The 16,335-nt window shown below is 34.3% G+C and overlaps 1 protein-coding gene across 1 annotated transcript; it reads left to right on the top strand.

The window, feature by feature from the left end:
* Positions 1–881: 881 nt before the first annotated feature.
* On the top strand, positions 882–15,692 carry LOC121416316 (allene oxide synthase-lipoxygenase protein-like). The gene is given in 14 exon segments (XM_041609870.1): positions 882–1,198; positions 4,151–4,238; positions 4,241–4,677; positions 5,396–5,440; positions 6,042–6,170; positions 7,233–7,330; positions 7,898–8,030; positions 8,586–8,681; positions 10,005–10,219; positions 10,784–11,043; positions 12,399–12,499; positions 12,965–13,138; positions 13,611–13,774; positions 14,936–15,692. Coding segments are annotated over 13 exon segments (2,013 nt in total). The 5' UTR covers positions 882–1,198; positions 4,151–4,192; the 3' UTR covers positions 15,051–15,692.
* Positions 15,693–16,335: the final 643 nt, after the last annotated feature.

Genomic DNA, 16,335 nt, shown 5'->3' with positions numbered 1-16,335 from the left:
ATACAACAGGAAGTCAGTAAAACAAATACAGGCCCTTCTCTGAATAAACAGACTTTTTCTTATTTTAAATGATTGAGGTATTATAAGGAAATGTTTTCAGGGGGTGTTTCAGAAAGCTTTTCGTACGTTACACACAAATAATTCGACCGACTGATGACCCTTTCTTGTGGGATGTGCATTGCTGCTCCCGCCAAGAAAGGATCACCAGTAGTGCAATGTTATTTTTCATTTTAAATTCAGATACCCTGTCTAACGACTTCCTCTAATACGAGCGAACGCAGCGAGTGAGCTTCAAAGTTGTGTGTTTTGTATATAACATGATGACTGAGCCACCAGGATGATTGCTCCTGACTGGATTCTACATTATTCAAAATTCTGTATCATTCAAGTAATATATGACTGCGGAAAAAATAAAAAGCCTGCAGAATGGATGAGTGTGCGTCTAATCTTCATATCTTTATGTAATAATCCTTATGAACAGTATCGGGGAAACCCGGTCGGATTAGGAATATCTTTTTTTCATTAAGAAAGGGGGGGGGGGGGGGTTGTCATGAGTCACTTTGCCCCTGCCCCACCTCAGGTCCGCGGATAGGCCTACTTATGAGACTGGCACGTTCTTTCACGGTTTCGCGTACCCAGCATCTATAATAGTGTTTATACGAAACAAACCAGATCATTTCCGATGATTGGCATCGTCTTCGTCCAATCAGAAGCTTTGTTGCAACGTTGTCATTTTGGAGGAACTACTGTATAGGCGTGACGTGTTTTTTCTCATTTGATTTTTAAAGAGTTCCAGGAACGGCTGTAAAATAAAACCTTCGGAAGAGACTGAAACGAGTCAGAGGAATAGATGTATCATCTTGTACTAGGTGTAAGATATAAAAGCTACTGATTATCTGTACAAAAATAACCACAAACGTTTTAGATTAATATATGGACTCACAATAATCAGATGTAGGTGGATCTCATTGTATCTGAGCAAGAAGCGTAGTCTTCAATCGTCTATGTCTGCAGCGTCAAGGTATTTTCAATTTTCAGCAAAGGGAATTAAACTTTTTAAGCTGATGGTTGTGAGTACTGTTGCTTTCATATGCGAAAATCGATAGTAAAACTATAACCATCATAACTTCAGTCATGCAAGTGCTTTCTGGGGTCTAGAAATCATTTTCATTTCACAGACAAGATCTTTACTGATTACGTAAGTAGTAACAATTTGTTTGGTGTTTTTTTTTTGCTTTTGCATCTTTTTTTGGATAAAAAAGTAATAGTAAAGGCGCAAAGAAATGTGGTAATGCCTTGACAATTTTACTTAGTCCGGGCATACACTTTTCATTTGAATAGCGTATAAGTTGAATCATTAGAGTTATTCAGCATGGACATACTTTCAATATTAAAACAGTGAACTTGAATTGAATACTATTTTTAAGGAAACTATTAACAAATATTATTTTATTTTACTTTATTGTATTTTTTATTTCCACATTCCAACAATAAAAATCATGACATTTAAAGTATACTGCCACTTCATAAAATAATCGTACTTATTAATAATTTATTTATTTGCTTATTTATTCAACATACACATGAATAATTTATGCAGGATAAAAATAAATAATCGAATCAGTAGAGATAGAGATCTAAAAAATAAAGTAAAGTAACAGTATGGTATAGTATAAAGAAATAAAAACTATTAAAAGTCAATTAGGATTATGTCAGACCAGTGTGAGATTAAAAGAAGAAAAACAGGACAGCGAAAAAAAACCCACGAACAATACACACATTCTCTAACACATACCGTCACGGAACATTAAATTTAGTAAACAGTATTTTTAGAGACAGTACTAGATAAAGAAAATTATTGAGATTCTTATTTTTAAACAGTTTCGTGAAATACTTTACTATGCGCATCATATTTATATTAAGCTCTTATGGTTGATACAAAATCAATGGTTCATTCTAAGTTATACAGTTGTGTCAGGGTCTTGTGACATAAAGGTGTTAAAAATGGAGAAATGTAACCGAAATGACCTTCCCCCTTTTTTATTTTGGATTGTCAACTTTATTTGGATTAAAAGATCCTTCATTTTGTAGTGTGAACCCCTTTATTTATTTATTTATGTATTTATTTATGTATTTATTTATTTATTCATTTATTTATTTATTTATTCATTTATTTATTTTTTTTTATTCTTGTTAAATTTCTCTCGACCAAAATAACCTTAACTTTTCATTTTGTAGTGTAAAACCCTTTTTGCGGTCAAATTTACATCAGAACTCCCAGTAAAAAAAAAAACGTTCCAAGGGCCCTGATTCAGACTACTGTCGCAGCGTCCTGTCACATTAAAAGACAAGTCCACCCCAACTAAAGCATAACACTGTGATAATAACATCAAAAACGGATATGAAATAAGAAAATTATGACATTTATACATGTAGTTTTCATTTAATACTTAAAAACAGTTATATTATGTGGTATCCCTTCCATTTTCTAGAACATGTACCTGTGAGAAATCTTCATATTTAGATTAAGAGATTATGTGATAGGTATTTTTTCACTTTTGGATCGAAACTTTGTAATATTCTCGAGCTATTCCATTGTCATACAATCATCATATCGCAATATTTCTTCTTGCTTTTTGTCTATATGAAAAATGGTCAAAGTGTTGATCTAAGACACGTAAGAGGTTATGTCATTCAAAGGTTTTTTGGAGTGGATAAACATGTAGTATATATACAGTAATTACTATCATGACTATATGGTAAAGCATTGAAGGGGATTGCAATGTCATTCTCCTCCATATAAAAACTCTGATTAGGAAACTCACTAGATTCATTAAAGATACTGCAAATCACACAGATATGTTTTTAAGATTCCCATGAATACTTAATGTTTTTTTAGTCTATTAGTGATTTTGATTTCTTTTTGTAATAATTTTTTTATCCTTGATTATAATGTTATTTTGTTGACTATTGTATGTATTATTGTTTTGTTGTTTTAATTTCTGTTGACACAGGGGCCCTTGGTCGAGCAGCTTTTATAACTGAAAGGCTAACCTCATAAAATAAAATGACCAAACAAAAAACACATTTTCACTCGAGGGAGCGTAGCGACAAAGCAAGACCTAAATATGCGAATGCAAGATGATTATTCTTTAATATACTGACCTAATATTTTACGTCCCATGTGAATCGCGAATACGATACAAATCTCAATAATCAAAAGAATGCAAGCTTGTCATTTGTCTTTTTTCAAATACTGAACTGAAAAAGGGAAAATCTTATTCGAAGAAATGGAAAGAACGCTTCCGGTTTTCGAACTACAGTAGCAATTTATTGGTCAAAAGGATCTGTCACACTTGACTGCTTGAGATTTTCTTATCGGGCTGAGTTTCATTCTACTATCCTACATTCGTACATGGACCTACTACTCTTGGTTCATGATTTGTACAACTAGATTTCCAACAAATTTTCAATTGAATTTGCTTTTCATCGTTTGCTGCGCTCACTCGTAATAATACAGGATTTTGGGGGAATCAAGCAATTTGTAGAAACACATTATTGAAGTACAAGTTGAAACAAGTTTGCAAATAATACTTCTCTTGTATACAAATATTTTCTAGAGAGCTAGCCAAATAAAACTTTCTTTTTTATTTAAATTTTTATTTATAAAACCAAAAGTTCAGCCAAAAAAAGAAGATGTTTAGCATGCTTCGTTCCTCTGTTTGCAGACTAATATAAATGGTATGCCCCCTCGCATATGATATTACGGTGCACCCTTGAATGGTGAACTTATTATCCTTTTCATAGCTACGCCCGACCATGCCGACTGTGATTCCTTGGCACTAACAGGTGACGTTTTGGGGAAAAGTGATGTTACAATTAAAACCGACAATGATGGATGCTATTCCCCTTTTGAAACGAACTTGAGTTAATACTTGTAAGTCTTCTAATGTCATCTTGCCTCCCTGACAGGGAATGCCAGTGATCATTACCATGAGTATCGCCATAGATCCTCACCACTGTCACCATCATCATCATCATCATCATCATCATCATCACCATCATCATCATCATCATTATCATCACCACCACAATCATGTTATCATTACCATTTGATGTAGTTTGCTTGCCTATGTTTATATTTTAACAGCCATACTATCTTGGAACAATACCGTCATCACTGATCATCAGCATGGGAACCGGAATTTCCAGGGCGACCACCAAACACACCTTGTACGTCAAACGGGTGACCGATTTGGTATGGGAACAGACGCCACAGTCTCTGTTGCGTTTTACAACGACAGGGGACATCGTTCTCGTCAATTCAAGCTCGATAGAATCTTTCATGATGACTTGCGAACTGGTCACATGGACAAGATACAGGTTGGTCTGGAGAATAGCTTTGGATATCCCGTCTGCATAGAGCTGTCTCGGAACAATGTAGGGCTAGGGGCAGCCTGGTTTTGTGAATTTATTCAAATTGTGAACACCAAGACCAAGAAGGAACACACGTTTCCAGTTGATCGCTGGGTGAATCCGAACCCTCCTATCAAATTGAAGGAATACGATACTGTTCTCCCACAGGATGACGAGAACAAAGCTCAGAGACAGAACGAACTACAGAGAAAGAAGGATCTTTATGTCCCGATCATCAATCAAATGACTGGCACGCTCACCGTAAGTCATTCAATTTAATCCATTTCGCAAAAAAGGACACAAAAATAATAGGAGAATCACTCAAAGGTTACAACACTGATGACCGATACGTACTTTTCCATCGACTTTTTTTTTATTTAATGAAAATTTTAGACAGATTATTGTGAATTTTTCAGTATTGATTGTATTTTAGACCATACCTTTCACATGTTCCGTTAACCTTATTCTTTTATGATATAATATTGCAATTTTGACTATATTTCGTTTTTATATCGTTATCATTTTTCAGGTTTTTAGTCAATTTCCATTTGTGTTCTCATTATTCATGTTATTTATTATTAAAAATTTGAACAAAACTGAAATGAATAAAGAAAATAAAAACAATTCATTACTACAAAGTCCAAGAGATATGTGCAGAACAGTAATAGGGACATGTACCAGTATAGCGCCTCAAATTTTCGTAGTGATACAAATTTTGAAGGCAATTTTGTATTTTCGTTTGTTGAGAACATTTTAGTTTCTTGCTTAATTTCAAGAAAATTCTGAAGTGTTCAATCCATTTTCTGTGACTCACTTATTACCCATCCCTGCTATGTTTCTAAAACCATACACCGAATATAAGTGTGTAAGCTTGGTATGCATCATCATTTATTTTGATTGCCCAGATGATCTGATAAAAAAAAAACGAATAGTAAAAAAAATACTGATGACTTTTTCCTTCTTGTTTTTTATCTTTCAGTACAAGGACCTTCCTCCTGACGAAAACTTCACCATCAGATCAACAGTAAGTGTTCTGAAAAATTACACAATTCTATTTTGGGTTATTATGGATCCATGATATCCCTTCAAAAAATATGAGTTACATTTTTATATTTGAAGGGAGGGTGTGGTATTAAGTTTCACAATCATGATGTGGATTTAAAAAAGTCACTATATATGACTATATAAATTTTCAAATGAATAAATTGCGTGTCTAGGTGGCAGGTTGGAGGAGATCTGATCCGCAATTATAGTCTTGTGAAACAGAGGTGATATCTCTTTGATCAAAGTATCGCAATGACATCGGTTTGTCATAATTGTGGCGGTAGTGTAAATGTGCCTCGGTGCCTGAAATCCCTGAAATATCTCTCTTGGTGTATATTATAATTTTTGTAAAAATTGTCACTCTCCTTAATGTGCGGACCCTATTCATTTATTCTTTATTCTGCGATAAAAAGGGAGTCTCCGAGGAGTAGCATTTACTTCGTGAAATGCGCGACAATAAAATTATTTTAGGTTGAATGGTTGAAAACTTTCGTTGCAAAAGTTCAATTTTCATGATTGAAATGACAGAGTGAGTTGAACACTTGAACAGGCCTAATTTAGAATTTCTCATTTTGTTCCAGTTTCAGCTTCTTGCAAATGGAGTGAAGCTCCTTAGAGAAGCGGCGCTGTTGGATATCACCTTAGATAACTGGACATCGTTGAAAGAGATAGAGGAAATCTATCGAGAACCTCACTTCCCAGTACCGATGGTAAGCGGTGTGGGTAGGGGTCAGGTCATTTGATTTGATGTCAGCATGGCTGGCATCCATGATAAGACAAAAATACCGAGTATACTGAAAACGAATTTGGGATTCTTTGTGTATTATTTTGCTAGGCAAACCAAATAAATTTATTGGTAAAACTAGCTCAATGTGGTAACTTGATAAACCCTCGATTATGACCAAGTATTTGGTGGAACTTTTATCATTCTATTTTAAGGTCAAGTCCGCGTCAGGAAAAATGTCGATTTGAATAAATAGAGAAAATCAAAGAATCATAATGCTGAAAATTATGATATTTTCAAATTTTGCTTATTTTTCACACAATGATATATGCACAACTCATTGATATGATAACGAGAACGTCAGTGATGTTCTTTACTTCCTACTATCATTTTCTCATTATTTTGAATTATACAGTATTTAATATTTACAGTATTGACAATGACCAACTTTACTGAACCACAATGTTAAATCCTCATATTCAGGGAGAAATAAAACTTTGTTTCACGTAACAATGAAGACTGAAATTAAAATATTTAATATTTCATTTAATATTATAACCATGATAACGAAATTTAAAAGAAATAGTGCTGTTATCGATCCCCTCATTTGTATTCCGACCAGAATGTGCATATAACATGTTTTGTAAAATGAACCGATATTGTATAATGTCATAACTTTCTTATTTTACATCCGATATTGGTTACTTTTTTCAATATTATGCTTGTTTGATTTTTCTTCTTTTATTCAAATCAACTTTTTGTTGGGGTGGAACTGGATGAACATATTTTGTTCAATATCTCGACCAACGATTCGTCATAATCTTGGCATACCCTTGTCGATCAAATTTTCGACTTCATGCAGTTATGCAGTTATACAACTTTGACCAAAATTTGTCATTTCGAACAATAATTTTTCACGCTTAAATGAGTTGAACACCAATACATTCAGTAGAGTTTTACTTCCTCAGATTACTACAATGAGTTTTAAGACGAATATATGAGGAAATCAATCTCGATTTCTTGTTTTCTTCAAATCTTGATATTGAAGGGAGTGCAGTGTTGGAGGTCAGACAAAGAATTCGGCAACCAGAGACTGGCGGGGTGCAACCCAGCAATGATTCGACGGTGTACTTCAATACCAGTGAAGTAATATTCTGATCCCCATTACCTATTTTATGTTTATACTCACTAAAATAAAAGGAAGATAAAAACCTTTTAAATCTGCACCCAACTGCAACAGTGGTAGAACTTGTCTTGGTGAATAAGGTGCCAAAACCACTTTTCTGTTTCTATTTTCCTGAAATGCCCACCAACATCCCCAATGCGCAACGCTTTGAGATAATACATGTTCATTAAAATAATGAAAATAGATTTAGGTACTTTTTACAAATCCTTCCCGCAATAATCTACCGGAATAAGGAACATAAAAAAATGATTCCTGAATGTTTCCGATTAACGGTCAAGGGGTTCGTAATCAATAACAAAATTTGACATCATATTTCGATCATTATGAAAGGCTGCATGTTTCCAAGTGTCATAATAAAACGCATTAGTTACATTGTATAACACGAACTCTCCTCACTTAAAAATAAGATTTTATTTTAAGTTTGTATCTTAAGTACGTAGATTCTGTTCGGTTTTCGTATTCCAGACACATAATAAACAAATTATTAAAGAAAAATCGTTTCTCCTTCCTTTTTTCCCTCCATAAAGTTTTGCCGTGGATGAGAAAGAGCTCGAACCCCTGATCGAAGGATTTACAATTCAAGAAGCTATCGATCAAAAGCGTCTCTTCATAATAGACTATAAGTTTCTTCAAGGTTTACCTTGTACGGAAAACAGAGAGGTATGTCTTAATTTATAATTCCATCCCAATGATAAATTGATTAGAATTACCAAAAAGCAGTTTCTATAAAGTTTCATAAGATAAATTACAATTCTTCACTTATTTTCATAATTTGATTCTTAATTTCTTATCTGCAGAACACAGGTCGTAAGCAAATGAGGAAAACAATGACATTAAATAAGTATCACACACCATTTATTTATTCGTAATAATTTTATGAATTTAGGAAATTTTTCATGTTTAAAATGTTTGTTTTGCTTTGAAACTTATCAAACATGGAACATGATATGTCTGTTCCTTCTGGAACAAGTGCAATTATAATTTTTTGCTAGCTGATTCGATGAAAATCTTTTTTTTCAAACATTAATCCATTCAGACTAATAAATTTGGAAATCATGTGATTATAGCTTTCTTAATGTGAATTATTCTGGAGTATCACCAAATATTCTAAGCCACACTTTGACTTGGAAAAGCCCTCACATTAATTTCAAATTCTTGAACGTACTTTTGAAAACAAATGGCTTATATTCTCATCTTTGATTTTTTTTATTTTAGATATGTGCTCCTTTAGCCCTTTTCTTCGTCAACAAGGAGAAATATTTGATGCCAATTGCAATTCAGATCAATCAAGACCCAGCACCAGATAATCCGGTATTTGTCCATATTCCGCTTCATATTTTCAAAGAATGAGTTTAGTTAATAAGTTGCAGTAAACATTCAAATAATTTAATGAGTACCAGCAAGAGAACATTTCTTTGGGCGCCCAAACTATTAAACTGGGGGGGGGGGGGGGTATTTAAGCTAGTCGTAAGTTACGCACGATTCGACCACTGGACCTCGAGGAAGAACAGAGCCATTATATCAATGGCTCTGAATAGAGTGATCCATCCGTATATTTTTATGTGCATGTTTATCTATTTATATTTAATATCATATCTTGTGCAATGTATTTTATTGTGATTTTTATACGGTAAATAAAACCAAACCAAACCAATTCGACTTTCGAGTCGCGCGATTGTTGAACCATATTGTTGTAAATTATGTAATCCTAATTTTAATTAGAGTTGATTAAACTCCCAGGATATATAGGGTCACCAGTCGTTCGTAAAGTCGTTTATAACTCACGAACAGCTTTATGAAATATCCACCTGGTGTATACCTGACTTGTATATTTACTTGTTAGGTATTACATCTTCTTTTCAGCGAAATAAAAGGAACATTTTTCCGTTTAATGATGAAAAAAACAATATTTCATTAGATATTGCTGATTGACTAAAATGAGAAAGAATTGAAATTGTGACAGTTAAACAATTTTTGATAACATAATTATGTTACACGGAGGCATTGGGTTACAACCAGGGGCCTGGATGATTTTTTAAAGGGATGCTGGTATGTTAAAAAGCAGCCCACCCTCAAAAAGGTTTTTTAATCCAAATTTAAGAAGCTTTCGATTTAAAAAATGATAAACAAGCAACAAAAATTGTTTTTTACTAAAAAAAATGAAGGGGATATTTATCAGATAAAAAGCACAAGCAAAACAAAAACAAGGTTTTCTTTCTCAATTGGAGTAGATTTGGGTCAAGTCATTTGAGCTTACCAACCTAATTTCAAGGACTGTGAGCCCCCCCAGAAAATTCTTGGGGTGATTCAGCATCCCCAGTACCCTTGATTCTCAGGGCTACGTTATCGTTAGATGACATGCAGTATACCATGTTATAGCAGTCAATTTAGAACAATAGTTCGGGTATTATACACAATCAGGCGATGACGAAACAGGTTTCGGTGTGGCGTTCCAGTAAGAAGCTGAAACGTGTTCTGCAAGCAATTGATGGCAAGAACAGGGGCACGTTTCATAAACTATTTATAATAACAAATTTGCAATAACAGTTAAAAGCTATTGAAATCCTACAGTCTGATTGGCTAATAGTTAACTAGCGACAAACACTAAAATTGTCTCTTAAATGACACACACAGGTGTTTTATCCGACGGATCCCGAATATACTTGGCTAATGGCAAAATGTTACTTCAACTTGGCTGATTCATCGGTTCATGAGTCAGCTAGTCATCTTGGATTCACACATCTCTTCGGTGAATCAGTTGTCATAGCAACGCATCGTTACCTATCTCAGTCTCATCCTCTATTTCGTCTTCTTGCTCCTCACTTCTTGTATCTTCTAGCCATCAATAGGTAAGAATCGTGTCTTTAAAGAAATATAATTTAAAACCAAATTAAGGTAGAATATAATTATGTTTCTAAAAACAGCTAAATGCAATCAACTTGCAGATTCTGATAAAACTTCAGTTTATTCTCATTACCTTTATGTCGTTGATACAAGAAAATGATAATGATAATGATAATAATAACACATATGATTTATATAGCGTCTTTTTCATTTTGATTAATAGCTCAAGGCGCTTATAGAGAGCAATACATAAAAGTAAAGAGAACCAAAAGAAATACAAGAAAGGGTAAATTACAAATGAGGAAAGATGTCTGTCTTCAAAATAGTTAAATTTATCTTTTTCAAAGTCAAATGTTGATATGTAACGAATTTACAAAATTATGCTGTACTTTATAATATAGAACGTAAAATAAGCTATATTTACACAGTTTTATACTTGCTGAATAAAACCATGTTGTGTATGCAGATTTTTTCTCTAAAAATATTTAATTTTGATTGCTGGGTCTCGGATCAGATTTCAGGTTTTAACAATGGATGAATTATGCTCATTTTTTAAAATATCATTTTAGTAAGGCCATGTCCGATTTGATTGGAGAGGGCGGTTTTGCTGATGAAAATATGAACATAGGAAGGATTGGCATGGCGGAAATCGTCAAACGTGCTTCTGCAACTTGGCGGTTGAACGTAGAGGGCTCTCTCCACGCTGACCTTGAAGAGAGAGGAGTCTCTGATCCTGAGGTTTTACCCAACTACCACTATCGTGATGACGCCATACTCCTACACAGAGCAATACACAGCTATGTGGAAGAGGTGGTGGGACATCATTATGGTAAGACAATGTCCTAATTTTTTTTCATAAACAGTATTCGAAATTATCAAGTCCTTTATTTCATTCACCATAAAAACATAAGTACATAAACAAGAGAATATTAAAAACAATTAGAGGTAAGAAATAATAAATACAACTAAATAACAAACGGTTTTATGGGAATTGACAAAAAAGAGCTAGAATCCTTAAGAATGTCGACCGCTTTGTTCATAGTTTAAAGCAAATACATTATCACAGAAGGAAACAATAAAAAACAAAAACAAAAGATGGATGGGGAGGGAGTGAAAACATTTGCTATCTCATTTCTACAAAATTCTTTTAAAACATTCGCTTTTATTGTCATCGATTGTGAATAATGCAAAATCCTGCATACAAAATGTGTATCATTCGTGAAAATTTTTTATATTTATTTATTTATTCATGATTGATTGATTGATTATGCAAATTTATACACGTTTTGCAACATGCTATAATTTGATTAATTCAGCTCAAAGGTTTATTGTTTTTGGCACAGATAGCCCCGCATCATTATTACATTCCCTAGCCAGCCTCACCTGAAGCTGATGCCGATGATCTTTTTTACGACGAGAAGACAAATAAGATACTGCCCCATCGATGTAACCTCATTACCGTAATTTACAAACGTTCTTACGATGCTGGGTCAGCAATCCTATGTTTTGTTATCCAAAATAATATGTAGGTTTTGCACCAAAAAGGTGCATTGAAAATTTGATATTTTTATTATGTCAAAAACAAGTTCCAGAACATCTATTAATGAGGTTAAATGCCGTAAAAGGGATCCCTCATAAAGATTTGCATTTTTGGGGGTTCTATTTATAATCTTTTATTAATCTCGAAATGAGGGTGCATTCAGATTAAGAAATATATTTCTGCACAAATCATTTATCACATGCCTTTGTAATATGCCTGTGTAAATGATTCTCTGCATGCACTGTTAGAATTTATCCTTAAAATATAAAAAGTTCCCGCAGCAAAGTCTCGAGAACACCTGTAATCTTTAATTAATCATGTAAAATTACAGGAAATTGGTATTTGGTGTATGGAACCATCCATACAAATTTCCTGAAATAAAAACACCCTTTTCCCCTTTTTTAAATAGACCTGTTCTATCAAATTGCAGAAAAAATCCCGCTTGAAGAATTTACAGAATGATTCTGTTATTGCTTTCTGCAAAATCTTATTTTTTCCTGTAGAATCGGTTTTTTTTAACAGTGAGAGTATTTGGTGACTTTGGTCTGAAACCATAGAAGAGCTATATTTATTATTGCCTATAGTCTCAAGCCTATAATCACAACACACCTTTTTTTGGACACACTGTTTATCTTTTTAATCAGATACCCCCCAGAAGATTTCTGATGATTATGAACTTCAAGAATGGGCGTGGTTCTTGGGTGGTCAACCAAAGAGTGACGGGGAAATCACAGCTGGAATAAAGGTATTCTGCTTTTATTTCCACTTTGCTTCTCTTTCGATCTTCGGTGAAAATCATGTAGTGCCCTTTTTTAAATTAACTTAGTTTATGAATAAACTCAATGCAGCAACATACCAAATGCACAAACTCAATACACCAACTGAAATCCGAACGTAGATGGCGTAAATATGAAAGCCAACAAAGCTCAATAAGCAAAAACAACATATTTATTTAAAGAGTTAGTTAATTTAGAATTACAACTGATGTTGGCAGTTACGTATAATGAGCCACACATTTCGAGAGGACATGTCATGATGCCGTATGGGACAAAATTCCTGAAAAGTTGCAAGGGAGCGAAATTATGAATATCTCGTTTTCTGATAGATTTTGAGATAATATTCAGTAAATGATGTACTTGCATCTCCTTTATCCTACATTTTTCTTATTGAATAATCAAATACAAATCGATTTTCTTTGCATTTTCTAAAGGGATTTCCAAACGGAGGACAATTAAAGACGTCAAAGGAGATCACTATGGTTGTCACTGACTTGATATTCTTGCTCAGCGCTGGTCATGCCGCTGTGAATTTTGGTCAGTATGATAATTTCGGATTCCCTCCAGCCTACCCAGCTTGGTTGAATGGCAAACCACCGCAGGACAAGGTAACCAAGCGTTATGTTTACGATACATCTTCTCATCACACACAAAAAAGGTTTTAATTGTCCCGGTCTTAGGTCTTAATCTCCAAAGAATTAAGCTTTGCAATTACCAAAGAATTAAGCTTTGCAATCAGCACAATTCATTTACGTTAGTAAAAATGTATACGTACCCTCTTCATGACGTCATGATTTTCTTAGATGTCAGACAGTGCTTACATTTTTTAAGGTCTACATCTCCCAGTTTTTCAGCTAGCATCATAAAACAGCTTATTTTGTAAAATAATGGATGAAAAAAATAATCTCATTTTAATAACGCATGTGAGTTTTCAATAACTCACGAAGACTGCACCATTCAGACGTATCAAAAATCCAAGCTATACGCGTGTGGGGTTGGGTGGGTGTGTGAACGTATCCTTTCATCTACGTGCTTTACCTAAATAACTGATCTACATTTTTTACATTTTCGTATTATTAGACTGCATTATGTGAAAAGGATATCATCGACAAGTTAGCCAGCAAGAAACAAACTTTACAGACCATGTCTATCACCAAACTGCTTAGCACACGTGATAACAATCCAATAGGAGACTTCGAGCTTCAGTACATGTATTATCCCGCAGACCTCGAAGCATTGGATAGGTAAGATATTTGTAATCACCTTCTTTAAAATCTGTTTTTTGGGGATCTCCTTTTATCATATCAATAAATTGATAGCTCTTAGCGCATAAAAGGTGACTAATCGTCACGGCGTCTCATCAGTAAATTTATTTTGCTGCTAGATTAGTAACTCCTATACCCTCTCGTTACTCATTGAACATGTTGAATAACAATAAAAATAATAACGCAGTTCTGAGCCCTGTTGTACAAAGAGTTACGATTGATCTGATCAATCGTAACTCTATGGAAATCCACCAGTGTGATTATTTTTTCTACGAAAAAAATTGCACAGTGTCCTTTGTATGCAAAGAGAAACACAGTGAATTTCAAGAAAACAATGAACATGATGAATGCATGAATATACATCATAGCTAGAAAATATTTTGAACAAACATGCATAATAGATGTTTACGTTGCTGGCCGTCCATAGTTGCGATTGATCGGATCAATCGTAACTCTTTGTACAACAGGCCCTGGAATAGCGCATATCACATTGGCCCGAATTCACAAAGGTGGTTTCATTTTAAAACCATGGTTTTAAAAAACCACCGTTCTGAATTCGGGCAATTATGTCATAACGTCCGCTTCCAAAGGATTGGATATCATTACCCTGGCTTTAGCCCCGCAGCCTTTTACAGCGCGGTGGCATTTCAAGAAATATAGATTCCTTCCATGTACCCATTCATCTCACCTGGGTTAAGTGCAGCACAATGTGGATGAATTTTTTGCTGAAGGAAATTATGCTATGGCTGGGATTCGAACCCACAACCCTCTGTTTCAAAGTCAGAAGACTAATCCACTGGGCCACAACGCTCCTTGTTATTTACGCTCAACTTCCATATGTATATTTTCAACAAGTGTGATCGTTGTTTAGAACAAGATCGCATTTATTGACATGATGAAGTTGTTGATGTCAAAAACAAACCACTAACCATGCTTTAAGTGCTCATATTGTGTACTTGGAAGACTGTATACTTCCGAAGTTAATTGCTTGTATAAAATTGTAATGATTATTTGTTTTTTAGTACGTCCATAGATATCTGTTTCAACATTTGTTCTTGCATTTTTTATGGGTCTCGTTAAGAAAAAAGAGGAAATATATGAAACTACCAATGTTAAACATAATTTCTATTATGTCTTCAGATTCCGTGCTGAGCTGAAAAGAATCGGTACCATTATTGATGAAAGGAACAAGACAAGAGAAGAGAAATATCTTTGGTTACATCCATCTGAAGTACCCAATTCCATATCAATCTAACAAGTTTCAACGTGAAGACAGCATGCAAAACGAAAACTAGGTACATGACCATGTGCAGCGGGGACCAAGGGGGCAGTTGCCCCCCCCCCCCAATAAATTGTGATAACTTACATTTTCTCTGAAAATTTCCACAAAATTCAACAAAAGTTTGACTGAAGTCCTTTAGTTTCACTCTACAAGCTCTATACAAAATGCAATGAACGCTCCAATGACAAGCTCGGCCGCTTCGCTCCCTCGCTTCTAAGGTTTTCGAAAAAAAGTTTACTCTGACTCGTCCTGCCCCCGAACAAAATATTTCTGGGTACGGTCATGACTATGCTCAAATAGTTTTTGTTTTATCATATTTATTGGAACACTGTGAAAAACTTACAACTTATAAACGATTAGAATGACAAAGATTCACAATTTATAAAGTATAATACGAGGTAAGGTGTGGTTTTCCTTTACTTTCGTTTTATGATAAGCCAAATTATTTATAGGAATGACACCTTGATTAGAAACATAAAAGTAAGCGACACAGAAATCATTGCCAATGGCTATACTGAACAGAATTGAATCTTGACGGTTGTGGCAATCTGTAGGTTTATCTTTTGTATGATATTAATAAAATATTTTTATATTCCTTTTCTTGCATTATGCTTGCTCATTTATATATATGTTTTGTTTAGTAGTTGTCTCCCTGGATAATTATTCTTCTTGAATATAAGAATAAATCAATGCTAGTTTATGTCAATTTAATTTTTGACAAGTAAGAAATCTACGTCACACAAGTCTATCTTTTCTGTATAAATCTCTTCTTTCTATTGTTGTATTATATCGAAGTCCGATTTATGCTCATAAAGTAATAATTTGACAAAACTATATTATAAAGACCATTCTGGGATTGCTCAATAGAGATTCTATAACCAATGTGTAACAAATTCAATTTAGGAGATAATAATATTAATAGCCAATTTTTATAAAGCGCTTTTCCCAGAATGTCCTAAAGCGCGTTACAGCTATTACCCCGGTCATTGGATGAATTTCAATCAAGCACGAAAAGTGCACAATTTCCACTCCCTTGGGAGCATTCCTTGCATTCATCGCAGCCACATTATGGCGCTGGCAAAATCAAACATACGTCTTTCGCATCCTACCGGGTACCCATTTAGCACCTGAGTCGAGAGTGGCAAAGTGTGGATTAACGCCTTGCCAAAGGACGCTAGACCGCGCTGGGATTCGAACACACGATGGAAGAATTAAATTAAATTTCATTATCATGTTTTAAGACAAATGCAAACTGTGC

This window comes from Lytechinus variegatus, chromosome 5 (genome assembly GCF_018143015.1).
Source record: "Lytechinus variegatus isolate NC3 chromosome 5, Lvar_3.0, whole genome shotgun sequence".
Lineage (NCBI taxonomy): Eukaryota > Metazoa > Echinodermata > Echinoidea > Temnopleuroida > Toxopneustidae > Lytechinus > Lytechinus variegatus.
Note: the sequence above shows the minus strand (reverse complement) of the source record. Positions and strands in the feature narration are given on the sequence as shown.